At 34.0% G+C, this 27,909-nt stretch overlaps 1 protein-coding gene across 1 annotated transcript in view; it reads left to right on the forward strand.

Annotated features, from left to right (window-relative positions):
• LOC145277007 (uncharacterized) overlaps window positions 1–27,909 on the forward strand; it is an 85,918-nt gene that overhangs the window by 44,992 nt on the left and 13,017 nt on the right. Inside the window, exons 4-5 of the mRNA XM_080128607.1 lie at window positions 1,720–1,811; window positions 27,140–27,239. Of these exons, the coding sequence (XP_079984733.1) occupies window positions 1,720–1,811; window positions 27,140–27,239 (192 nt within the window). The remainder of the gene's footprint in view (window positions 1–1,719; window positions 1,812–27,139; window positions 27,240–27,909) is intronic.

The raw sequence follows: 27,909 nt of genomic DNA on the forward strand, positions 1-27,909 counted from the left end.
AAGGGTTGATATGCCGAAAAAAACAAAAAACAAAAAAACAAACCAAACAGAAAAAACAACCGATCCGAATGATACTGGGTCCCTATTTATTTGCTTCCCCACGAGGACAGAGTTAGACACCAAGGTCGGTTTTTAATGTGGAGGAAGATATTTAAAAAAAAATTGTCTCAGTCGCGAAGGATTTCTCCTCCCCTAACCGAGAACAAAAAAATGTAAGTCGGGCACTAGAACAGATGCTACACTTTGATCTTGGCTCGAAGACCAAAAGATGAGAGGGAAAGGATTACGAAATACCAAAGTACGACATAAAAAGAAACCGGAATCTTAGGAAGATCTCTACCAATCGAGTAATTATAGGAGTAACTAGACTCATGAAAAATAATTAAAAAAAAACTACTTTGCAAATATACCCGGTGAACCAAATGCAAGAGAGATTCAAACAAATGCACTAAAAGGAACGCTTAAAATCTTAAAAAGATCTCTCGGTTGGAATGTATGAGATAGCGGGTGAATGTCTGGCATCCGGTAGAATGCTCCATCCCCAGCTTAAACAAAATGATTAGCAAACAGGTTTAATGCACATACTATCTTATGAAGGAACACGTTCTTATTTCAAATTTAATTATAATTATCTCATAAATTCCAAATATAAGAAACACAAAAAAGATTTAAAACAAACAAGTCAAACTAGTACGGATAGCTTTATTATTACTCCTAGAAGATCAGTCTGCCTGAAGATACTGGCTTCCTGATCTAAAACGTTATTGTTTTCTTTTTCTTTCCCTTTGCAAAACTCAATCGTATTCTGCGAAGCAACAAAGACATTGTTTTTCTCTACAAAACAACCAAACCAAACACAATGAATAAATATTTGAAGATATAAAAACTTGAAGCATTTTTTTTTTACCAAAATGAATTCCGATTCAGTATTATATAAACCAAAAAGGGTTGATATGCCATAAAACAAAACAACTAACCAAAGTCATATCACAGGCCTTGATTCAATTATTTTTAATTTAAAAAAAAATGGAGTAATTGAATCAACATAAAAGAACCTGTTTATTTATTTCAGAGCTTTTTAAAATGACAAAGCAATTAATATGTAGCAATTATAATGTTATTTTCTTTGTTGCATATTCGTCGACCTATCGCGATTCAGTTTGAAATACGCGTACGTCTGTCAACCTAATGCTTGAAATAGCGCTTTCATTGATCTATTACGCTTAAGTAATCGCCCCCCGGCCTTCTTGGCCCGGGAGGCAAAGATCAAAGTGAGTTGGCCTTGTGCCTAAGATTTTTGTTCAGTTTGAACTTACATTGTAATTTTAGCCCGAATAAAAGATTTAATAAATCAAAGTGTAGTATCTGTTCTTCAGATGCTGCAATCAAAGTAATGTGTGGGGGCAACCCCACATATCAGACCATTGTTCTTGAAGCAATCAGTTTTGGTCAATATAGGGGAAACCCTTCATACCAATTGTCACTTTTGACCCTGTCAGAGTACTCCCTCGAGGTAGCTAGTTTCCCCTCCCCCTCACTCCACATTTAAAACACGACCTTGTGTCTAATTTGCTTCCGTGTGGAAGCAAATAAATGCAATCTATTACGCTTAAGTCTGAAATATCATTTTCATTGGTCTGTCACGCTTAAGTTTGCAAAGTTATTTTTTGCAAATAATAAATAGACGCATATTGAGAATATCCTTTTTTCTTTTCACAGAGATTGACCTCGATGACCTGCCAATACGCTCGTCGTATCTTAAGGACTTTTGTAGTTTATGACCGAGTTGAAGCATTACATTTAATCAAACGGTAAGTTTATCATTAAGATATTTCAAATTATAACATTGTTGTTCTCTTTAGCTAACCGTCACGTCGGCCAGCTCTCAATACACGGCAACAAACGGCTTTCAAGAGATGCAACCAGACACAGCTGGCTCTCAATACACTGCACCAGACATTGCTGCCAGACTAGCCGGCTTGTTTCAAAAGGAGTAAGAGGAAGAGACTCGCATACTTTAGCGTAACTTCTCAATCACCACGCATCTTTTCCTTTTTCTTCTCTTTTATTCTCCCCCTCTTCCTTCTGATCTTTTTGCCTATATATGCATTCCCTTCCATGACGTCATGCATACGTCATTGCTTAAAATGCTGAATCGGCACGTCAGTCGTCATTTAATGGTGGAGCCAGACTGTTACAATATTATTAGTTTAAAAACAGGAGGCAAAGCAGTTAACAGCAAAATTTTCACACTGGTTTGGTAAAATTTTAGAGTAACCGATATCGAATGTGTTCGCCACAATCTCGCCTCACAGGATCAATTAGTGTAACCAGACTGTCTCCAATCCCTAAACGCAAAGGCTAGCCCTAAGTCCCATGGTAAACCCTAAGTCTTCGTCAAGTGATGGACCCCTCAAATGTAGCCAGACTCTTACTTTTTACTGGAACTACCACTACCACTCTGATGCTCAGAGCGCACAAAACATGCACGACCTTAAGTCTATATGGTAATACTTTTAACATGCTGACTTGCCCCTTGTCATCAGATGCTGCAGTTGAGTTTTTTTGTAGTGCTCTAGTGAATGGCTGATATATCGCCTCTCTCCGGGAAATCTGGGCTATAAAAAACAATATTTTCAAATCCAAGCAATTAAATAATCAATTATTACTCAGAGATAAATTTCTTATGAATAAGAATAATTATTCATAAGACATTTCCAGATACAACCGTGCAAGGAAAGTTAAACTATTTGGGTTCTTAACAGTTTCAAGATGCAGGATTTTTTCAACTTGGATTCTTTCAGATGGTTGCTCAGTTAAAGGAGGAAGAGCTTTTCTACTCTTTTAGAGATGTATCCAGTTTTTGAACTAAAGCCTCCAAACTGATGCGTACGGTCCCACGACTAATGAGCAAGTCTCTTACATCTGCTAAAAAACAAACGGTTTTATAGAAACCAAAATTCCGACCCCCATCACTTTGAGATTAGCATTTCCTCCTCTATCAGTTGGAGATTACCCCTTCTCCTATTCTCTTTCTCTTAATCCAGCTCTCTAATTATCTTTTTCCTTTTTCTTTCTTTCCCCCGAAGTCCTTTTCTCTCCCTCTCCCTTAATTAATTTACTCTTTAATTCTCTTCCCTTTCTCTCTCGTAATATCTTTTTACCTTTTATTATCATCACCTGCAGGGTGGTTTCTGGCTTAATATAAAACATGTAGTTTACAGCGATATTTTTCAATACTTTAAGCTAGACCATGCGTCTCAAAATTTTTTTTTATTTTACTTCGTTGAGAAATTAATTTTCTTCCACATCTCGATAAAAGCATAGTCCTAGTCAAAATCATAAGACCACTTAAGAAAGTAAGCGTTTACACATAATATCGAATTTTTAATCAAACAAATGGTTGAAACCATTGTCAAAAGGGAAAATATGATGGAAATAAATGAAATCTGCTTCATTCGAAACCTTAACCCTCATCTAATAATTATTTTTTAAAAAACAAACATTTTCACCTGGTCAAAATGACAAGACCACTTTAATAAAATCGGCTAGTTTTGAAAAAAATGAATACGAAAACCTTTCTATGTTACTAAAAGCAACTTGTTCGTGGATAAAAAACATCTTAGTAAATTATAAATGGCAAAAGGGAAACATTATCAGAGTTTCAGAAAGGAAGGATCGTTGAGCTCAATAGGGGTGGACTCTCCCATAGATCCATTGCAAACGAAGTCAATCATAGCAAAACGGTCATCACAAATTTTTAAAGAAATCCAGATCAATATGGGCACAAAAAGAATCCAGGTCGACAAAAAAAAAAAAAATAAATAAATAAAAAATAAATAAATAAATAAAAAAAAAATAACCCCATCACTGGATCGCCGTATCAGAAGAAGTTAAAAAAATCCCCTCTAGTATGAGCTAAAGTCGATTGAAAAGCCAAACAGCAGCAGAATGTAGTCCTAAAACCATCAGAAACCATCTGAAAATGAAGGGGTTCAATCATTTAAAGCGACTGCAGAAACCACGTCTTCTTGAACAGCACAAAACTAACCGACTTAAATATGCCACCAAATACCAGACTTGGGATGAAGAGAAGTGGGAAAATGTAATTTTCTCCGATGAGAAAAAGTTTAATCTAGATGGTCCAGATGGATTTCAGCACTATTGGCATGATAAAAATTTGCCCAAAGAGACTTTTTCAACTCGGCATAGTGGAGGAGGGACTTTAATGATCGGGGGTGCTTTCTCGTCAGCTGGGACCCTAAAGTTGCAAGTAGTGAAAGGCCGGCAAACATCATTGAAGTACATTTCAATGCTTGAAAATGCTTCTATCAGGACTGAAGGTCCACGTCTGTGTGGAAGAAATTGGGTTTTCCAGCAAGACAACGCTGCGATATACACTTCTCGACAAGCACGAGAATACTTTTCTTCAAATAATATAGAATTGTTAGATCATCCAGCATGTTCTCCGGACCTCAATCCCATTGAAAATCTTTCAGGATGGATGGCAAAAGAAGTGTTCAAGGATGGAACCCAGTATGATTCGATAAAGGAACTTTCTGATTCAGTTTTCAGTACATGGGATAACATTCCTTCGCTTCGTCGCAAGCATGCCGAAGAGAATTTTTGAAGTAATTCGTAATAATGGAGGCTATACTAAATATTGAAACCACTTTTAGTAATTTATAATTGCCTTTTGTTAGATAAATTTTCAGTGGTCTTATCATTTTGACCAGGTGAAAATGTTTGTTTTTTAAAAAATAATTATTAGATGAGGGTTAAGGTTTTGAATGAAGCAGATTTCATTTTTTTCCATCATATTTTCCCTTTTGGCAATAGTTTCAACCATTTGTTTGATTAAAAATTCGATATTATGCGTAAACGCTTACTTTCTTAAGTCATCTTATAATTTTGACTAGGACTGTATCATATCCTCCCTCTGGGCATATGGGACATTTTTTGTCAAGTGCAAACACCCTTAACCCCAGGTCATAAGCAAGATAATTTGTGTCTGTTCGGCATATGAGGGTTATATCGTGTTACATAATCGCCCCACTCCAGTTTCTGGATTAATTTGAATATAACGGTTTCGCTTTAACATTTACTACTTTATAGACGGACATGTCCATATAAATAACTCTCTGCTTATATGATGGCCACAGTTATTAACACATTTGCTCATGGTATAGGACTGATGTTACCAGATCAGCCTGTCTGAAGATACGAACTTCCTGGCCTAAAATGCACCAAACATTGATGCTATTGTTTGTTTCCTTTCCCTTTACAAAACTCAATCATGTTCTGCAAAATCTGAAACAAAAAACAACAAACCAAACTGTATGAATAAATATTTAAAGATATAAATAACTTGAAACGTAATACCTTTTTCCGAAATGACTGAATTTGGCATTAAATAACCCAAAATGTGTTGCCATGCTATAAATCAAAAACAACCAAACTAAATACTATGACTAAATACTTGAACATATAAAGAACTTGAAGCATCAAAGACTTTAAATAATAAATATTCAAAGATATAAAGAAGGCGACACATAAAAACCCTTTCCAAAATTATTTGATTCAGCATCAAAAAGAATAAAATTGAAGCGACCGCGCACGTATGTAGAACAGATTTTTATTATTCTATGTATTTCTTGATTACTCACTGTAAAAAACTACATAGATTCAAATATATGCGTTTGTGTTTAAATGTTATTCTTTTTTACGATCAGTTTTGGGAAGTTTTAGTTTTGCGTGTTGTTAATAAAGGCATTTCTGGCTGATATGCCGCAAAACGAAAACATTACCAACACATGAAGTCACTTAATGTAAGAGGCTAAAATAATACTTCAAGGTAAAAAAAGTAGAACAAACTTGCCAACGATAAATGTTGGATAGAATAGATTCTGGTCTAGAAAACAGCAATTTTTCCGTCTTTGTCAGAAACATCACTCATAGAATGTGACTACTAAGCAAAGCAGCAAAATAAAGAAACGAGATTTACGCGGTTGCTGAAAGTAAAGCGAAGATCCACTTTCTATTCTCCTTTAATTAAAACGCGGGGTCAAATTGGTAAGAAACCCTTGAAACTTGAACCAGAAATAAATGTCCGATCATATTTTCTCCGAACTTCTCCATTACTTCCTCATTAGTTTCAATCCCTTCTTCGTTTTTTTTTCTGTTGAAAACAAACGATGTGTTTCTTTAATCGATCCGTTTGGAAAAAAGATAATAATATTGTTTATTTATTTGCGGACTGTTTTCCTCATCTTTATAGTTGTTATTTCACGACGTTTCGGCTAACTATTCCTCTGGCCTTCGTCAGGTGGATAACCGCAACGAGATAGGAATGCTGAGTCTCTTAACTGTATCCTCAGCAATTACTGCCTTCCATAGTTGTTGTCGTCTCACCATATTTTGGCCAACTAATCCTCTGGTCTGCTTTGGGTAGGATTGAAACCGCTATCCTCAGACAATGCTCACCTAGAAAGCGAAGAGATTCAACGCCTTTATCCAGTGCACCAGAGGCGCCCAAAGGGCGATCAAGGTTGGATCTTTTGGCTTTATAAATCCAAAGAAGAAAGCGAGATAAGAGGAGGATAACAGTCCGCAAATAAATAAATAAATAAACAAGCAAATTACTCATCGATAAGGATTATCTGTCTGTCTCTCTGTCTGTCTATCGTTTAAAAGGGGGCGATGCGAAACAAAAAAAAAAGGGGGAGGTAACTCTTTCACCACTTAAGAAAGCGAAAATTAAATGCAAATAATAGTGATGGGACAATTCCAATATTTTTCCTGATTCCGATACAATTACCGATTCCGTACTAAATTCCCGATTCCGATGCAACTGCCGATTCGGATTCTTTATAAATCTCTAAATATTTTACTATAAACTTTTTATTTTTTTTAAACATAAGCATGACAGACAAGTTATATCATAATTAGTTGATAATTAAAACAAAAGTGTGACAAACTAATGAAAATTTTATCTTAAATATAAACGTGACGGACATGTTAAATTTTTTCTACATAGTCACGACTATTCTTAATGCATTTTTGCCAGCGATTTGATAATGGCTGTGCATGGGTGTCCGGATCATGCTTTGTCACTACTCTGAAATCGACGAACCCATCTCCTAACTGCGCTAATATCAGCTGCATCGGCTTCGTAAACCTTCAAAAAGTGGCGAGAAATGTTCATCGGTTCAATTTTTCTGCACGGAGGAATTCAATGGCGCATCTCTGCTTACCGTAAAAACATATGTTAAATGTGCATATATTTTCTCAAACTTAAAAGCAAATGCGGATTCTGCCACACGGAATTGGAAAGTGTGAGTCATCTAGTATCAAGTTGCAAGGTTCTTTTGGGGGGTGGCTACTACACAACGGGATATGATGGAGTATGTATGTACATCCACTGGACCATCTGTAAAAAATTAAACACCCAATGTAGCAGCCTGGGAACATCAACCTGAAAGAACAGTTGGAAATGACTTATATATTACGACTATGTAATCCCTACAGTCACCTAACTTGAAAACGCTGCTGTGAAACCTGACATAGTTATATGGAATAAGTCAGAGAGAGAGAGAGAGAGAGAGAGAGAGAGAGAGAGAGAGAGAGAGAGAGAGAGAGAGGCATCCTTGGTTGAAGTGAGTTTCCCTAATGATGGAGGTCTGAACAGAGCCGAAAGGGAGAAACAGACCAAATATCAAGGTCTCATGTATGATATGAAAAGAAACTGGAATCTTAGGACGATATCAATCATACCAGTTATTATAGGTGCCACAGGGTTTATGAAGAAGAACCTGAAGTCCTACCTAACTAATATTCCTGGTTAACCAAGTGCAAAAGAGATCTAGACAATTGCACTTAAGGGAACAACGAGAATACTAAAAAGAGCTCTCGGTTGGTTTCAATAAAAAGCAGGACAATGTTGGCAGCTGGTTTAGATGCCCCATACCCTGCGTTACAATCTTCAAAAGAAAAAAATAATAATAAAAAAAAAGCACACACACACTCGTGGGGATTATCTATAGATTTTAGTTTAAGTTTTAGTTTAAAAATAAGTAAATACAGACAAGAAACGATAAAAGCATCGCCCCAAAGAAAACAGCACTGCAGCTTTATTTTAAAACTTTTATTGAAAAAATCAATTCAAGTAACTTGATTATGTAGTAGAACTGACATATATTCAATGTAGCTGCCTTCAGCCTCAATCACCACTTCGATACGGGTTCGGAACTAAAAGCATGCCTTTTCCACAAGCGCCAGTGGGAGCTTGGTGAATATTTGGTGGATGGCGGCGATCAGGCTGGCTTTCGTGTTGTGGGAGGTCATGTTGGTAATGTTCTTGATGTATGACCAAACGAAGTAGTTCAGGGGATTCATGTCGGGGGAAAAGGGGAACAATGAGAGTAGGATACAAATCGTAGCACTCCTTTTGAAGCCAAGCTTGATTCTCTTTGGACTTGTGGGCCGGTGCCGAGTCCCACTGCCACATCCAGAGTCTGCCAAATAGCCACCTGTTTGCACCAAGGGATTACCACACTCTTCAGTATACACTTTGGTGTTGACTTTCAAGACGATTTCAGAGATGTGAAGTGGCATGATGTGGCTCTCACTTGGAACCATGCCAAAGACCATAACCGTGGCCGGAAACTTTGTCGAGATGTGCCCTCAAGCATTGAACTGTCCGAATTTGCATTTTGAGGGTGCTGGAAATGGTCCCGTTGTCATAACTTGTATCGGTAGAGAGCATGCACTGTACAGCGGCGTATCTCCGATCTCGTTCGTTGAAAATTGTCTCATTTTCAGACATAATAGAAGGTTCTTATCGCTCTTGGGATTTGTACACAACTGGCCAACTAGTAGATGGTATGCACCAAAAAAAAAAAAAAAAAAAAAAAAAAAGAAAAAAAAAAGAAAACCGGTTTCCATGAAACGGAAATGGAATCTTTTCTAGGGAGACAATCTTATTGTTCCACACTGTATTTATCATTTTATTATTACCAGCAGTGAAATATTTTATTTTAAACAAAATGAAATTAAAAATAGATAATTAAAAAGAATCGTTTTTGCCATCGGAAAATAGGTACAGATGTTTCCGATGTCGATACTGATTCTGATACCTTCAAAACTTCCGATTTTTCTGATTCCCGATTTCAATTTTGATTAATCGTCCAACATGCTTATATCGCTAAAAATAGCAACAACAAAAGAATGTTAATAGTATATTTATTATGTTGTTTACATTAGTTTTTCCCGAGGGAGACATTATTATTAGTTAATGGCGGTGTAAGCATAGAATATGTTACAAGTGAAGACCTTCTTCCGGTGTTGGATTGTGGTGGTGAGAGGGCTAAATAGTTAGAGGGAAAACAGGAACTCCTTCCTCTAAATATGTTGCGATTTTGGTGGTGTTGCTCCTAGAATGCAATGTAGTATTTTGCGAAAACGACTTACTGTGTCTAAAATGGTGTTCGAAAGTTACATAAGATAGTTGCTAATTGAATTTGTATGTGGCATCTGTTGTTGCTTAAGTATATATTCAAAATGTTTAAATTATTATTTTAAATATCTATTTAAAGATTTGTTTTTCAGTCGATAAAAATAGCTGTTAAGAGGTGAAATTGAAAAATTGGAACTTGGCAGACATAAGCCGACATACATTGCTCTTCTATGTATACAGAAATATACATTTATACGTTATACTGCGTTATTTTTTTAAAAAAGTTTTGATATCTATCTATCCTTAATTTATATGGTAGCGATTAGCGCTAGAGAATTAAATTTTATTGCTTGTGTGTGTGTGTTCCGTCCTTATAGGTTCCGAAACAGCTGAACCTATCTTTTGCAAAATTTCAAACAAAGCTAATTTATATGTCTTGCAGTGTTCTTAGATATGTGTTGTACAGAAATTCAACCGATAGGGATCGAAAATAGAAAAAAATTGGATCTTAAAAGTAGGTATCTTTTATAGATAAAAAAGAATATTTCTCAAGGGGGATATTTTAAATTACGCCGGCAAGGGAGATAATAAAATTTCAGAAAATCATTTCTTCTTAAAAACAGATTTACTTTAATCTGGAAATATAGCTTAGTGATAGAGCATTCGACTACAGATTGAAAGTTCCCGTATTCAAGCCCGAGTGTTCCTCACCATTTTATTTTAACTTTTTCTTATTAATGAGTTCAATTTACGATGAAAGAAGAGGTACCATTTTCCAAGGCATTCATTGTCAAGCCCAAATATCAGCTGACGTGATATTGTAAACAAACACAGACGGAATTTGATGAACGACATTATAATTATTATTATTATTTTTTTTTTGCGAATAAGTTCGCCTGGCGAATTATTCCTCGTAATATATAATACTCCCTAGAGGCACGATTACGTTGACACACCGGTTCTCGTCACATCACCGAAGATAAGTAAGGCTCAGTCTGGCCAGTACCAGATGGGCAACCATTTGGGAAGGCGACGCGCTGTATGTACCGCGAGGTAAAATACCAGGTTGAGAAACTGGTGCGGTCTATACTCTGAAGACTAGCTGGGACTCTCTTAAGCTCTGGTAGGCACCCCATCTAGTGATAGCGTCACGATAAAAAAAAAAATGCCCTTGATAGCCCTGGCGAAGCATCAAGTATTCAGCTACCGAAAAGATTTGAATTACACTACAAACTCTTGTAGTGAGTTCAATCCCAGCTGCGGCCGCGCTGGAAGGATAGAATAAAGGATTGATTCTATAATCATATGTATGCAATCTGCATGAATTAAAATATGATTTATAAGCGTATTGTACGACTGGGCAACGTCGGGCTGCCAGCTAGTATAACAGTAAATAGAAAATTGACTCTAATAATAAATATGAAATTTAAAATATCATATTAAGAACTATTCTCTTCTTATGTGTCACTCGAATTTTCTTCGTTTTTTTCTTATTAATGAGTTCAGTTAGTGATAAAGGAAGAGGTACCATTTAAAATCGCCGCAAATCATTTCTTCGTTTGCATATTTTAAAACTAAACATTAATCAGAAGTGACTTTTTAAGGGCATTCACCATCGAGCCCAAATATCAGGTGACATGTTATTGTAAACAAACACAGACGGAATTTGATGAACTACATTATCAGTATTATTTTCTTTCTTTTTTTCTTTCCGAATTAGTCAACAGGGACTCTCTTAAGCCGTGGTAGGCACCCCATCTAGTGATGGCGTCACGATAAAAAATACCCTTGATAGCCCTAGCTAAAGCATCAAGTATTCAGCTACCGACAAGATTTGAATTACACTACAACCTCTGTTGCGGCTGCGCTGGATGGATGGCATAGAAGATTGATTCTACAGGGTGAGTCATAAGTCGCGCACCAAAGGATTTGAAATAATTCAGATAGTAATAAACGTTATTTATTAAAACCAAACTTGACCAATAAACTGAAAAACACGTTGTACACGCTGATACAATCATAAAAGATGTATCTTATACTCAAAGAAAAGAAAATATATTTTGCCCCGCAGATTTTACAGTTTCACACCACTTAATTCTTTGGTGCGTGACTTATGGTCCACCCTATATAATAATATTATGCAATCTGCATGAATTAAAATATCATTTTTAAGCTCATTGCACGACTGGGCAACGTCGGGCTGCCAGCTAGTATAACAGTAAATAGAAAATTGACTCTCTACTAATAAATATGAAATTTAAAATATGTTACTGGTTAAGAACTATTCTTTTCTTATGTGTGACTCGAATTTTCTTTGCTTCAACTTCATGTAAATTCTATCATCATTCCATAATGTTCGCCATCTTTTATTTTACTTTTTTTTTTATTCGTGAAATTCTTTACGTACTTTGAAAAAAAAAAAAAAATAAACATATTTGTTTTCGGTCCCAAAATGCCCTAAGAAACAGTTAGATTAAAGAAATATTAGCGATGTGTAGATTGCAGCAATGTTTGCAGTAAACAAAGGCTAAAAATATGTTCCACGCACCTGCAATTCTTCGCAATAACAATTGCATAATTAGACGCCTACCTATCTCGAGAGAAAAAAAAAATTGGTACAGATGTAAAGTAAGGATACTTTTGTCAAAAACTCCAAAGTTCAATTATTTTTTGGTTTATTTGGATTGTTTGGACTATTGTTCTCACCTTAGTTGTTTTTTTTTCTCCCAACGTTTTGGCCGATGTATCCTCCGATCGTCTACAGGTGAATTCACACTGGATCTTATTGGTGACTAGTGAAAATATATTTTTTTTTGTTTCCCTAACGTACATAGCCGTTAAAAATTCCAAACGCACATAACTCCATGTCTATTTCTTTTTCTTCTTTTTTTTTTAGGTTTGTTTTACAATCCACAGAGGTACAAAAAATGGTAAGAAAAAACAAAACAAAACAAAAACAAATGTATAACAAATACATGATTGAAAAGGTAAGATAAGTTACTCTTCTACCTACCTGGAAAAGTTTTTAGTGATTTTACTCACTTTAAAACATTTATTGGATTCGAAAACATAGTGTCGAGCGTTAGTTGAGAACAAGAAAAATAACCGGAAATAAACACTTATTTAAAGGTTTGATAATTACTTAAAAAAAAAACAAAAAAAACACATAAAACACTGCTAGAAACCCACCCAATATATAAAATATTGCTAGAAACCCACCCATGGTAAAAATATATTGGGTGGGTTTCTAACAGTAATTTATATAATGTGTATGATTATAATGTATTTTTCGAACCGTATAAACGTTTTAAAGTGAGTAAAACTATTAAACGTTTCCAGATAGATAGAAGAGTAATTTATTTTGCCTTTGATAACATTTGTTTGTCATACATATGTTTTCGACCACGTTTTCGTACCTCCGTGGATTGTAAAACAAACACCTCTTTTTAAATAATAAATCCTGGTCCGTTCCGGTTTTTTTTTTTTTTGGTATGATGTTTGTATCATTCCAAAGTTGAAGTTTTAAATTATTTTGAACGAGCGCAATAAAAAAAACAAAACAAAAACAAAAAACAATATCCACAAAGAAAATTTTAGATTTACGTTATGGAATTAATGTCTAGATTCTGTTGTATTTTTATTTTATTTGTATTGCTATCAAATTTTGCATATTTATGACGAGATATCTGTGAAATAAAACTTAGTATTAAACATCTGGAGTTAAGCAGCACGGCTGCAGTACAGTTTAACGTTTAAAATTGTGTAATTCTAGATTCTAAAGTTCTGATAGGTTCGCTTACCAAAGAAGCCATACCGATTGACTATTTATACATGCTTTTACTATATATAAATAAAAACAGTAGATGTATGTACGTGTGTCTGTTTGTGTGTAAATATTTAACTGATAAACTCTTAAACTACTAGCCACATAATACAGAAATTAACAGAAAATAGTAATCATGCAACAAGGATTTATTATAAGGAGTAAAATCTTTGTTTTGGGTGGTGAATAACGCGTGCAAACTGTTCATTTCAAATTGCCGACATATATCTATTATTTTTGCGCATGCGTAAATTCATTCAGAGCTATACTTGGTTTAATTTAAAATCTTTCTTATCTATCTGTCGATAGCTCAAACGGTAAAGGAACGCGTTTGGAGTGCTAAATGTGTTGGTTACGGTTTTAGCTGATCGCCCTAAATAATTTTTAAAAGCTTTTGAAATCAGCAACCCGCTAATCCATCTAGCGCGGCCGCAGCCGAGATTGAACCTACACGAGTTTGTAGTGTAATTCAAATCTTGTCGGTAGCCGAATACTTGATGCTTCGCCAGGGCTATCAAGGGTATTTTTTATCCTGACACCATCACTAGACGCCTACCGTGACGCCTACCACCGCTTAAGAGAGTCCCATCTACCCTCGAAAGAAGGATAAATCGCTCCAGTTTCTCAACCTTGTATTTTACCTCGCGCTAGTAATATTGTCTCTGCTTTATCATTATTTTCACGGCAAATGCTCAGCTGAGCTTCAATCTATGCCCCCCCACTCGCTAAACTTTTACGAAAAACACTCGTCTAGCTAAAACCACTATCAATAATATCCCACACTCTTTATCTGTGCCTAAACCTAAATACAGATGCCATGAACAAATCTTCATTCTTAGAACTGCACGCCCGCGGAACTCTCTTCTGATTGCCTACTTTCCAGCTGACTACAATCTGATTGTCTTCAAGTCCAATGTAAACAAATTCTTGATGAACCGTCCCCCTAGGTAATCCAATTTACAAAATTCACACTACTTACGCTATAATCACATTGACTAATGTATACCCATTAGTCCTTATCATCGAGTGGCCTCCGGTCCTTGATAAGTGACGATTCCTGTGTAAAAAAAAAAAAAAAAAAATTATGTGTATATTTCAAGTATTATAAAATAATTGTGATTGAGTTGAGATGACAGCAGCAACCCCAAGGGATAGAAGGAGGCTGAGGTGACGTCGATCCCAGATCTGTCGTAGATTTCGCCTCAACAGATCTATTGAAAAAAAAAAAATCTAGCCTTAAAATGGGTCGATGTTACCCAAGAAGGGCCATTTCAAATAAGTTCAGAAAATCTTCTGATTAGTCCCAAATATTGTTATTAGTTCTTATTAATTCAGGCGAGTGTATGCGCAGACAGACGTGCGCAGAAACAAGTTTAAGCATTTTAATTTTGGACGGCAAAGTGTAAACATCGGTCGCCATAGTATCATTATTTTAAGGAATTATGACATTCTTTATGATGCCGTACCTCTGTGAAGTATGCCCGAAGACAAATAAAATTATGTAACTTAGTTTCGCTCACATGCTTTCCAGATGACTACAACATGGTCGTCTTCAAGTCCAATTTAAAAAAGTTTTTGATGTCTCTTCCCCTGAAATAATTATGTTATACCCAACTTCCACCACCAACTATCAGTGAGCTGTTGTCGCACCGACCACCTTACATACATTAACTCTTATCCTTTAGTGGCCTCCGGGCCTTGATAAGCGGCGTCTTTTGTTAAAAGCAGAAACAAAACAGTTCTAGTAGTACACATACACGCATATATCTATATCTACTATTATTTAAAAGGAACCTGGCTGCTGTCATCTTAAGTCAATCACACATTATTTAATAATACTTGACATATATACATAATTTATTATTTTATAATATTACTAGCGGGGACGCCCAACCTTGCCCGGTAGTAAACTATGCTTAAATATATTTTAAATAAATACATATGTGTGTGAGTGAGTTCTTTATGGATTCCGAAACAACTGGGCGGATTTTTATGAAGTTTCACACAATTTTTTTTTACATTGTAGTCACCACTTATCAAGGCCCGGAAGCCACTCGGGGATAAGGGTTATTGCGTGTACAGTAATCAATGAGATAATATCGCGGTAATAGTTAGTAATGGAGATTTGATAAAGTATCTTACTTAATGGGGCGATTAATCAGGAATTTCTTTATGTTGGACTTGAAGACATCCAAGTTGTAGTCAGGTGGAAACAGGCAAACGGAAGAGAGTTCCACAGGCATGCACTTCTAAGAAAGAAGCTTTGTTCATGGAATCTACGTTTTAATTTAGGCACAGATAAAAAGTGGGAAAATTATTGACAGTGGTTTGACTTTATGTATCTGGTAGTGTTATGAAAAATTATTTACAGTGGTTTAACTTTATGTATCTAGTAGTGTTATGAAAAATTATTGACAGTGGTTTGACTTTATGTATCTGGTAGTGTTATGAAAAATTATTGACAGTAGTTTGACTTTATGTATCTGGTAGTGTTATGAAAAATTATTGACAGTGGTTTGACTTTATGTATCTGGTAGTGTTATGAAAAATTATTGACAGTGGTTTGACTTTATGTATATGGTAGTGTTATGAAAAATTATTGACAGTGGTTTGACTTTATGTATCTGGTAGTGTTATGAAAAATTATTGACAGTGGTTTGACTTTATGTATCTGGTAGTGTTATGAAAAATTATTGACAGTGGTTTGACTTTATGTATCTGGTAGTGTTATGAAAAATTATTGACAGTGGTTTGACTTTATGTATCTGGTAGTGTTATGAAAAATTATTGACAGTGGTTTGACTTTATGTATCTGGTAGTGTTATGAAAAATTATTGACAGTGGTTTGACTTTATGTATCTAGTAGTGTTATGAAAAATTATTGACAGTGGTTTGACTTTATGTATCTGGTAGTGTTATGAAAAATTATTGACAGTGGTTTGACTTTATGTATCTGGTAGTGTTATGAAAAATTATTGACAGTGGTTTGACTTTATGTATCTGGTAGTGTTATGAAAAATTATTGACAGTGGTTTGACTTTATGTATCTGGTAGTGTTATGAAAAATTATTGACAGTGGTTTGACTTTATGTATCTGGTAGTGTTATGAAAAATTATTGACAGTAGTTTGACTTTATGTATCTGGTAGTGTTATGAAAAATTATTGACAGTGGTTTGACTTTATGTATCTGGTAGTGTTATGAAAAATTATTGACAGTGGTTTGACTTTATGTATATGGTAGTGTTATGAAAAATTATTGACAGTGGTTTGACTTTATGTATCTGGTAGTGTTATGAAAAATTATTGACAGTGGTTTGACTTTATGTATCTGGTAGTGTTATGAAAAATTATTGACAGTGGTTTGACTTTATGTATCTGGTAGTGTTATGAAAAATTATTGACAGTGGTTTGACTTTATGTATCTGGTAGTGTTATGAAAAATTATTGACAGTGGTTTGACTTTATGTATCTAGTAGTGTTATGAAAAATTATTGACAGTGGTTTGACTTTATGTATCTGGTAGTGTTATGAAAAATTATTGACAGTAGTTTGACTTTATGTATCTGGTAGTGTTATGAAAAATTATTGACAGTGGTTTGACTTTATGTATCTGGTAGTGTTATGAAAAATTATTGACAGTGGTTTGACTTTATGTATCTGGTAGTGTTATGAAAAATTATTGACAGTGGTTTGACTTTATGTATCAGGTAGTGTTATGAAAAATTATTGACAGTGGTTTGACTTTATATATCTGGTAGTGTTATGAAAAATTATTGACAGTGGTTTGACTTTATTATCTAGTAGTGTTATGAAAAATTATTGACAGTGGTTTGACTTTATGTATCTGGTAGTGTTATGAAAAATTATTGACAGTGGTTTGACTTTATGTATCTGGTAGTGTTATGAAAAATTATTGACAGTGGTTTGACTTTATGTATCTGGTAGTGTTATGAAAAATTATTGACAGTGGTTTGACTTTATGTATCTGGTAGTGTTATGAAAAATTATTGACAGTGGTTTGACTTTATGTATCTAGTAGTGTTATGAAAAATTATTGACAGTGGTTTGACTTTATGTATCTGGTAGTGTTATGAAAAATTATTGACAGTAGTTTGACTTTATGTATCTGGTAGTGTTATGAAAAATTATTGACAGTGGTTTGACTTTATGTATCTGGTAGTGTTATGAAAAATTATTGACAGTGGTTTGACTTTATGTATCTGGTAGTGTTATGAAAAATTATTGACAGTGGTTTGACTTTATGTATCTGGTAGTGTTATGAAAAATTATTGACAGTGGTTTGACTTTATGTATCTGGTAGTGTTATGAAAAATTATTGACAGTGGTTTGACTTTATATATCTGGTAGTGTTATGAAAAATTATTGACAGTGGTTTGACTTTATTATCTAGTAGTGTTATGAAAAATTATTGACAGTGGTTTGACTTTATGTATCTGGTAGTGTTATGAAAAATTATTGACAGTGGTTTGACTTTATGTATCTGGTAGTGTTATGAAAAATTATTGACAGTGGTTTGACTTTATGTATCTGGTAGTGTTATGAAAAATTATTGACAGTGGTTTGACCTTATGTATCTAGTAGTGTTATGAAAAATTATTGACAGTGGTTTGACTTTATGTATCTGGTAGTGTTATGAAAAATTATTGACAGTGGTTTGACTTTATGTATCTGGTAGTGTTATGAAAAATTATTGACAGTGGTTTGACTTTATGTATCTGGTAGTGTTATGAAAAATTATTGACAGTGGTTTGACTTTATGTATCTGGTAGTGTTATGAGATAAGTTAAGTATCGATGATTGATAATCGAAAATAATCCGATGAAAGAAGGAACAGGCGATTTTCACCAAAGTCAACACCTTATACAGCCTAACACAACAAGTTCATTTGAGAAGTTTTATTTCCACATAAGCAGAAAGTTTTTTTGATATGACAGGGGCCTTCGAAATGAATGTTTCTGTTTAGAGTACAATGGAACCATGATACTTGACTTTTGCATTTTAAACTTTCATTTAAGCCGTTATATGAAAACAATTTCATAAAATCAACAATAGGTGCCATCTAGACTACAATGTATTGTGGACTAAGTCATTGTGGGGAAGTATGTGAAGCTTTCTACCGGTTTCTAATTTGCAACTAGAGCAGACAATCAACCGACTTGATTAAAAAAAATACACGATTTCACCGATTAGGATAACAATAAAAATATTGGAGTGTGGAACATTAGTTGATCATCATCCAATCCCTGGCAACGTCGGATCTCCTTGCTTGGTTAAAGGGAAAATTATTCCCAACTCGCATTTAGGTAAAAATGCACTTTCGTAAATAATTGAATTCATTCAAAACGTATCGCAAAAACAAAAACAAATAACATCTAAATAAATCGCGATATATCCAAATAGTCGGCGAGATGGACCAGCGGTTAAAGAGTTCAGGCTCATTACCGTGGGGTCCCGATTTAGAATCTCGCTAGATTCAGCCACTCTGATGAGTCGTAGACGACGAAACACGTGTCAGTAAATAATTATATTTTAAAAACAATATATATACCGCTCCCCATGTGGGAATCCCAAATTGGTTAAAGGGAAAATTATTCCCGACTCGCATTTAGTTGTGCACTTGTGTAAATAATTGAATTCATTCAAAACGTATCACAAAAACAAATAATATATATATATATATATATATATATATATATATATATATATATATATATATATATATATATATATATATATATATATATAGGAAGCGGTATATAGGTAAGAAAAACCAATATCTTTAAGTGCGAATTGAACGTAAAATAATGTTTGTTCATAATTGGAAGAATAGAATGTTAAATTTAGCAGTTAGCCTTACGAATTCCCCCGTAGAATGAAGCACAGTTTTTTTTTGCGAATATATGAATATATTCACTATAAATATATTTTTACATTACTGATTTCAGAACAGTGGTCGGAATAATCCAAATAATGACAATTATCAATCCTCATCTAAAAAAAATCCGAAATCCCTAATTTCTAACGGAATGTTATTTTTTCTTAACATTTCCCAGTTTATTCTCCTAAATAATTGGCCATGAACATAGTGATATGTCCGTTTATTCAACCTTTCTGTTGGTATCAAATCTGGTGCTCCAGATTCTCAATATTTATGATCTTCATAAATTTTAATGACAATTAATATTTTAATGATCATTAATTTTAATGGCTTTTTCATTTAAAATCATAAGCGAGATTGAAAATAATCTTGAACGAAAAATACTCCTTGTTTTGTCATTAAATCATAAACAAGTTTTAATACGCTATCAACCAACACGTACTAATAAAACCTATTGATTTTGTGATTTTCGTTTTCCAGTATTATGGTATGGCCGTGTCAGTTCGAAACGATATAGCGCTGACACTGCCATGTTTTACCCGATCTTACTATGGCGAAGACAGGGTGGATATTTTTGGGGAAGGGATACTGTTGCTGGTATTACTACCGTTGTGAGTAGGTGATGACAGGCGAATATTTTACTTGGTAAATTATTTCATACACATTTTATATTTCTTTTTTTTCTTCAATACCTACAGCTGCCGATATTATAACTTACGAAGAGGAAATTGGGAGCTGCTCATTTTAGCTACGTTAGATAATTATGGGTTAAAAATGAATTAAAGTCATTTTTAGTTTAGTTTAATTTAGAATTATCAACTTTTGTATGATTTTAATTTATTGCGGTCTTCGCTTTTAAAAAGAGGATAAAAGTCAACACCGTTTGTCTTAACGTTTAGATATTTTTCTTCCCTTTGTTGCTCAATCATTTAGGAACGGAGAAAACTGTCAAAGTTTAAAAGAATTATATATTATACAATAAGATATACGTAAGATGTTACGTGACAGACGCCATGTTTATTTGTGTTACTAGAGGGCGGTGTTTGATAAACGACCACAGAGGTCGCGCCGTTTTGTCTTCCTGTGACGTTCAAAATTCCTAATATGACAGATGCGTTTATTGAAAGACTAACCGAAACACGAGTAAGTAGCAAAAGAGTGTAATGTATTTAGCATAGCATTTGAATATTAGCATAATTTTTCTCTTTTTCGCTGATTAAAAACACGAGAGAAACAAATATACAAAAATGATAGAAAAAAGAAAAGAAGAAAAGATATAACAACATTCTATTGTAACAGAACTAAGCAGAAAGGCAAGGCATCTGCGATTGCTTTAATTTTGTATTTGCACTTTGAATGCAAGGTGTATATAGACGCCGTGTTCACTTGTATTACCTAGAGGGCGCTGTTTGATGTACAACCACAGAGGTTGCGCTGTTTCGTATCATGAAGGTTTCTGAAGAAAGAGATAATGATGCACGTATTTCGTTGAAAGTTTGCTTGTCAGTCGGTTGAAAAACGATAGAAGTCGCTCGTAAATCCAACGGACGCCTTCAGCAAGGATAAACTGATGACTTTTTAAGCAGCTGGGGCAATCAAAATGAAATAAGAGTAACAACAACAGTAATAAAAACAAAAAACAAAAAACAAACGCTATTTTTTTTTGCTTTGGAAACGTGATGATATACATTTTTGATCATCATTATTTTTTTTTTTTTGCTGTCAAAGTTAAAGATTAAAGAAAACTTCTGCACAATTTCTTGACGCCGCGCGATGTGAACATCTATTTCGTCTGTTCCGGTTTATCGTACATTTAAAGAGTTTTTGTTTCTAGATTTTGGATTCCTGTTTATATACTGATATATTTTCGAAAAAAATATTTTCGAATTTCAGATGATGGGACATATAAAGTTGAAAAGATAAATTCATTTTTCAAATGGCCCCATTGCGTTGAAGGCTGACCATATATCATTATTTGTGTGCGACCCCCCCCACATCACCAAGCCAAGAATATGAGATATTCTTGGCCTGATGATGTGATTTTCCCTAGCAGGGTGGTCACTGAAACATATTTGCATATGTGTAGCCACTAGTTTTCATATTCAACATATTCATATTGCTCTGTCTAAACATTGAGCACTCTTTGGTAGACACATTCTGTTTTTTTGTTTTTGTTTAAACAATACTACCAATATATATATATATATATATATATATATATATATATATATATATATATATATATATATATTCAGCCACTCTGATGAGTCGTGGACGACGAAACACGTGTCAGTAGATAATTATATTTTAAAAATAATATATATATGCCGCTCCCCATTAAGGGGGTACCAGATTGGTCAATGGGAAAATTATTCCCAACAAGCATTTAGGTAAAAATACACTTTCGTATAAATACTTGAATTCATTCAAGAAAGTATCGCTAAAAAAACAAATAAATCTCTCTCTCTCTCTCTCTCTCTCTCTCTCTCTCTCTCTCTCTCTCTCTCTATATATATATATATATATATATATATATATATATATATATATATTTATATACACACACACACACACACACACACATATATATATATATATATATATATATATATATATATATATATATATAGCTTCCTTCAGTCTTGACAGACTATGGATACATCTGTAACGGTGCCTGCGCGTGAAATTTGTGTGGCAAGAGTTGCGCAGTCTCCAACTACGCCTCTCCTGACTAAACGTTGTTGCATACCAGTGGAAAGTTGAGGTACAAGACGTCTGGAAACAATGTTGAGATGAGCGGAGAGCACATACAGCTCCTAGAATTCCCAAATGGTCACCTATCTGGTATTAGCCAGGCTCAACGTTGCTTAACTTCGGTAATCTGGCGAGAATCGGTGTGTCAAAGTGTGTGTATATATATATATATATATATATATATATATATATATATACACGAGAATCGGTGTGTCAACGTGTATATATATATATATATATATATATATATATATATATATATATACAAGGTCATTTTATTTTATTTTGCGGACTTTATTAAAAAGTCTAAGATTATTAATAGATTTATGTGCTCTTATGACATGAGCAATCTTTTACTTGTGTCCCTGTTTTTGAAACTATAGATATCTGTGCAGATTTTTTTTATATCGGAGCCGGATATCACTTCCTCCTATTCCTGAAAACATCTTTATTTAACTTATGAAATTTGCCACGACATCCGTGGAATTTAGTTTCAACAATATTATGTATCGACAAAAAGATGGTGTAGCCATGGGCTCAGTACTTGGAATAACCATGGCGAATAAAAAAAATTGAAACCTAAACATCTAGCTCTCCAACGTTATTAGTTACCATCTGAGCCACCAAAAGATGGACACCAAAGCGTCAAAATTAACGCATCAATATACATTTGTAGAGTTGAGGGGAATAAAAAGGGGAGTGTCAGTTATGTATGGTTCCTTTTATGAGTCTATGGGAACCGAGTTTCACATACAAGCGAACACATGGACACAAAACTGGTAACATTAAGGTAAACTTAATTATCGCCCTTTAACTCTGGCAATATCATTCTTTGCCACAAGGGGGCGATACAGCTTACTTCCACATCTGGTTCGTATCGTTCTTTCTCTTTCTCGATCGGGCCTCGCATTATGTAGACACGCCGAATCCACTGACCTGTTTTGCACCCACGCAAAGCACATTTGAACTCTCACAAAAGACTCTTGAGTCAAATACGCAAGTAATGTTTTTTTTTGTATACGTTTTCGGTAATGAACTGCTTAACATTATTCTTGTATCCATTTTGTAAATAAGTGTACCCTGGCTGTAAACATAATTTCGGCGAATTTCATGTACTCAATTCTTAGCAAAGGGGACCATGCGACCTTTCTTTTTATTCCTCTAAGTTAATAACAGCGGGCACCATTCGCCCGCTACAGTCTATATATGTATATGTGAAACTCTGCTAAATAGGCGCACATACTCTCACCCAGTATCAAACGAAATAGAATTTTGAATAGCAATACGTTGAATAAGTAACTGTTAAAATACGCAATACGAGCCGCTTCGTTGCAATTTGTTCAACTTTTGGTTAGCGCAAAAAGCAGCAGCAGCAGCAGCAGCAGCAGCAGCAACAACAACAACAAAAAACAAAAAAAAAAACTGAATTTGTGGTTGTATACATATCTTCTTAATATTCACCTTGTGGTCTGCTGGAACAGCGAACTCCACGATTTGGCATGATTTTTCCTCCTAATAATTATTACATCCAGTTTTCTTGCTTTGATGGGTCCATCTGTTTGTACGTCCATATCCCACAGGATTTTATGATTTTCATTTTCAAGCACTATTTCCGGTTTGTGCTTGTACCATTTGTTTGGGTGTTCAAGATGCAGTTGTTTGCATGATCTCCAGTGTACTGCCTTTCCCGCTTTATCGTGCCTGTTCTTGTATCTTTTGGGGGCTAGTTTGCTGCATTCACTTTTTATGTGGCTTATCGTTTCGTCTCTTTGTTCACAGAGAAAACTAATGTGTCATCATCATCATCATCATCATCATCATCATCATCATCATTAGCAATAACAGCAGCAGCGTCTTATTATATGTATTCATTAGAAGTTCTCATACAGATCATCGTCAGAAATTTCTCATTAACAACAATAATCGATTGTGTTTCCTGTAGTCTGAGGGACAACAAGTCTCCCCATATTTCCAGTACTCTCCACCTCTTTCGATAACCTCAACAATCGCTGGCTATTGACTTCTCACTGTCAATGACCATTAGGATGGCAGTAAATTTCTCCAAGGTCCTAGTATTTTTCGCACCCATCTAGCGGAAGTCTGAGTGGTGCTTTCCCTCTGTCTTTCCATCCGCCTTGAACTTTTGACTATTTGCTGTGGTGCCAGTCGATGCTGGTTTACAGTTTTGTTTTTGGCGGTTGTGGTGATGGTGAGGGTTAGCCAATTTACAATTTTGCAGTTTTAGTCTTTTTGGTTACAACTTTTTGTTTTACTTCTCTTGCAGTTTTTTATATCCGGTTGACACACACACTAGCTTATTAATGTATTATATTCTATAACTGGTCCATCACTTTTAACCTTTTGACCACCTTCCGCTCGTAGGCTTAATGTACTTCTCTATAAAGAAGGTTCCATGTCGATAAAATTATTAATCATGAACAAGCTTTAAATGAAATAAAAAAGCGAAATATCGATTATAGCAGATTGTTTGTTTTGTCATCGTTCATTGCTTTAAGTTTATTTTTACAAGAATGTTTAGACATTTATCTAGCGAATAAGCATAAATATATATAGAGAGAAAAAACACATTTATTATTAAAAAAATAATTCAACAGTACGCCAAACACAATTTTATTAAACCAAAGTCAGTTTCGTTTATGGAAAAAAAGAAGAAAAAGCCAACTTCATCCCCGGTGCATAATTTTGATTTTTTAAAAATAATAAACGTGTTTTTTTTTTTTTCATATATATTTTAATGCTTATTCGCTAGGTAAATGTCTAAACATTCTTATAAAAGTAAACTTTCTTCAATTTTATTCTTTAGACAGAAATAATTCAGCGGTACGTCAAACACAAATTTATCAAACCAAAGTCAGTTTCGTTTTAAAAAAAGCCAACTTCATCCCCGTTGCATAATTAAAAAAAAAATAATAAACATGTTTTTTTTCATATATTTTATGCTTATTCGCTAGGTAAATGTCTAAACATTCTTATAAAAATAATCTTTATTCAATTTTATGCTTTTGAAAAATTAGTTTTGTTTTACAATCGAAAACGTTGATTTCACCCCCGTTGTTTGATTTTAAAAATAATAAACGTGGTTTTTCATATATAATTTTATGTTTATTCGCTAGATAAAAATGTAAAAATAAGTTTTTTTTTTCTGTAGAAAGTTGTTTTTATGATGGAATGAAATTTGGCGCGTGGCGTACCAAAAAAAGAATTACTTTAAATTTTCTATTCTTTTCCAAGACAATACGAACACAAATTCATCTTAAAAATTCATTAACTAATCAGTATTAATTAAAGCTTTGGTATGAACTAAAAATAAAGAGTACATTAAATTTTAGGTAACATATTTTCTTGTGTTTTATCTTATAAATAAATGTTGTACGCACCCTGCTGAAATAATAGCGTTATTTAGAAAGTAATTCTTAACAGGGGTGGGGGCCTTTCTAACTATTCTGCACTCTACAATAATTTAATGTAAATAAGATACCATAAAAATTTTATTTAACTTGAAAATCCTATCTAAAATATAGCACAATGCGTACACTGCACAAGCACGATTATTATTATTATTATTATTATTATTATTATTATTATTATTATTATTATTATTATTATTATTATTATTATTATTATTATTATTATTAAAACAACAACAACAAAATAAAAAAGAGGTACTTGCCGGGGAATGTGGACCCTGCGTAAACGGATTTAAATTTAATGGTTGTTCTCTAAAAAGCGCATACGCAAAAGGTTTTCATTTGTTTATTTAATCACGAAAACTTTCTGAAAGTACTATTTGAGGCAGAAGAAAAAGGCCAAAAGAATAATAATAATAATAATAATAATAATAATAATAATAATAATAATAATAATAATAATAATAATAATAATAATGTCCCTTCCCAAATTCCCTACACCCTGATTTAATAACCTAGATGTTTACTATATTTTCTCAGTTTTTAACTAATGTTCACATTATGGTATGATTGTCTTTTAGTAGTTATGGGAACTTTATTTCCGTATTCATGTATTCTGCACTGATATGAAAATGAGGACTATCGTGGAGTTTAGGATTCCTAACCATGTAACTGATGAAAATATGCTACACATTTTGATGAAAAACATGGGGGAAAAATGGACATAGAAGAACAGAAAACCAAAACTTTAAATATAATTTCTGTATTTCAAGTAATAGTTATTTAAATATTTCAACATATAATCTTGTGGGGAAAATCCAGCTCCTCAATAAGGGACACTCTAGATAGGAACAAAAATAAAAATTTTCCTAGTCATGGAAGATTTCTTCTCCACCGGCCGAGGACAGAAAAGGTGAATTGTAGCATCAGAACAAATACTACACTGTGATTTTGTCCCGAAGGCCAAGAATTGTTTGTGTTTACTATATTTTATACTGAATAAAGTTCAGTTTCATTATTAATCGAATTGGGTTCCTTTCTTTTCTTTTTTAACATCTTTTAATGCTCTTTTTAAAAATGCCGTCATATAGTATCGACAGTAACAGTTCGGCAAATCTTACCTACATTGCCTGCAGGCATTTTTCAGTTAATAGGCCTTCTATATCTCGGTGGCCGTGGTATTACTCTCTTCGTTTGTAAGGTAGTTTGGCCTTCCTTACATTTAACGAACAAAAGTAATCAAGAATATAGTCCGAAAAACACCGAAAAGTAATAATATCTTATTTTCAAAATTCGCGAACTTAATATCTTTTATTTTCCTCAGTTCTTTTCATTCGAAGAAACATGTTTGTAAACCAATCTCTCTCTTCCTTTTTACCCCCCCCCTCTCTCTCTCTCTCTCTCTCTCTCTCTCTCTCTCTCACACACATACACGCGCACAGACATATAATTTCAAGTCAATGATAAGAAATCCGACATATTTTTTATAGATTAATTTTAAATCGTCGACAGGTGTGTCGTTGTCAGATAAACAATTCCTTATCAGTTAAAAAAAACAAAAAACAAACAAAAAACAAAACAAAATAAAAAACAAACAAAATCAACAAAACAAAACAAAACAAAACAAAAACAACAAAAAACGAATGCAATTGTTTGTCTCGTGACGAATTCACAGCTCATTTACACCGGCCGAGAGAAATTTGTTTTGATTGGAAATTATATTTCATTAGATTCTTGCTTTAATAATTCTGTTTTTTTTTTTTTTTTCGAACAATTTCAGGTATTTATGCGATTGTCAAAGCCGATTGGGAGAAGAGTGCATTCTTAGTATGTTCCCGTTTGATGAACAGAAACACGCCGCTTTATCGCTTTTAAGCACCGTAAGTATTTTTGGTGCTTCACATTAACATAGTCGACAGATTGATTTCTTTTAAATATGCTGTTATAAGTAAAAAAAAAAAAAAGGTAAATGTTTCGTTTAGGTCCACCTCCACGATTTTCTTTAAAATGACGACATTTATAGGTTTTCGACTATGCTGAATACGAAAATCGCATTGAAATATTGCAGAGATAAGTAGTTATCAAGATAGAAAAAAATGCATTATGCACGGTAATTTTGGCGGCCATCTTGGTTTTTTTCCTTCGTGTAAAATTCTGATTGCTTAGGGCGCGCGCGCATGCGCGTAAAAAATGGCCGCCAAAATTACCGTGCATAATGCATTTTTTTCTATCTTGATAACTACTTATCTCTGCAACATTTCAATGCGATTTTCGTATTCAGCATAGTCGAAAACCTTTAAATGTCGTCATTTTTAAGAAAATTGTGGAGGGGGACCTAAACGAAACATTTACCAAAAAAACAAAATATATATTACTTACTTAATTGTCATGTCGAAAATAGTAAGATATTCCAATATTGCGAAAACTAGAATAAATGCTATTGTGTTTTTAGTAAAAAAAAAAAAAAAAAATCTATCAGTATAGGTGTAATTTTAAATATGCATTCCGAGTTATGTCCCCTGTGTGGGCACTCTTTATCGCCTATTTTAT

The sequence above is a fragment of the Euprymna scolopes genome, chromosome 1, assembly GCF_053919585.1.
Source record: "Euprymna scolopes isolate OS-2025 chromosome 1, ASM5391958v1, whole genome shotgun sequence".
Classification (NCBI taxonomy): Eukaryota; Metazoa; Mollusca; class Cephalopoda; order Sepiida; family Sepiolidae; genus Euprymna; species Euprymna scolopes.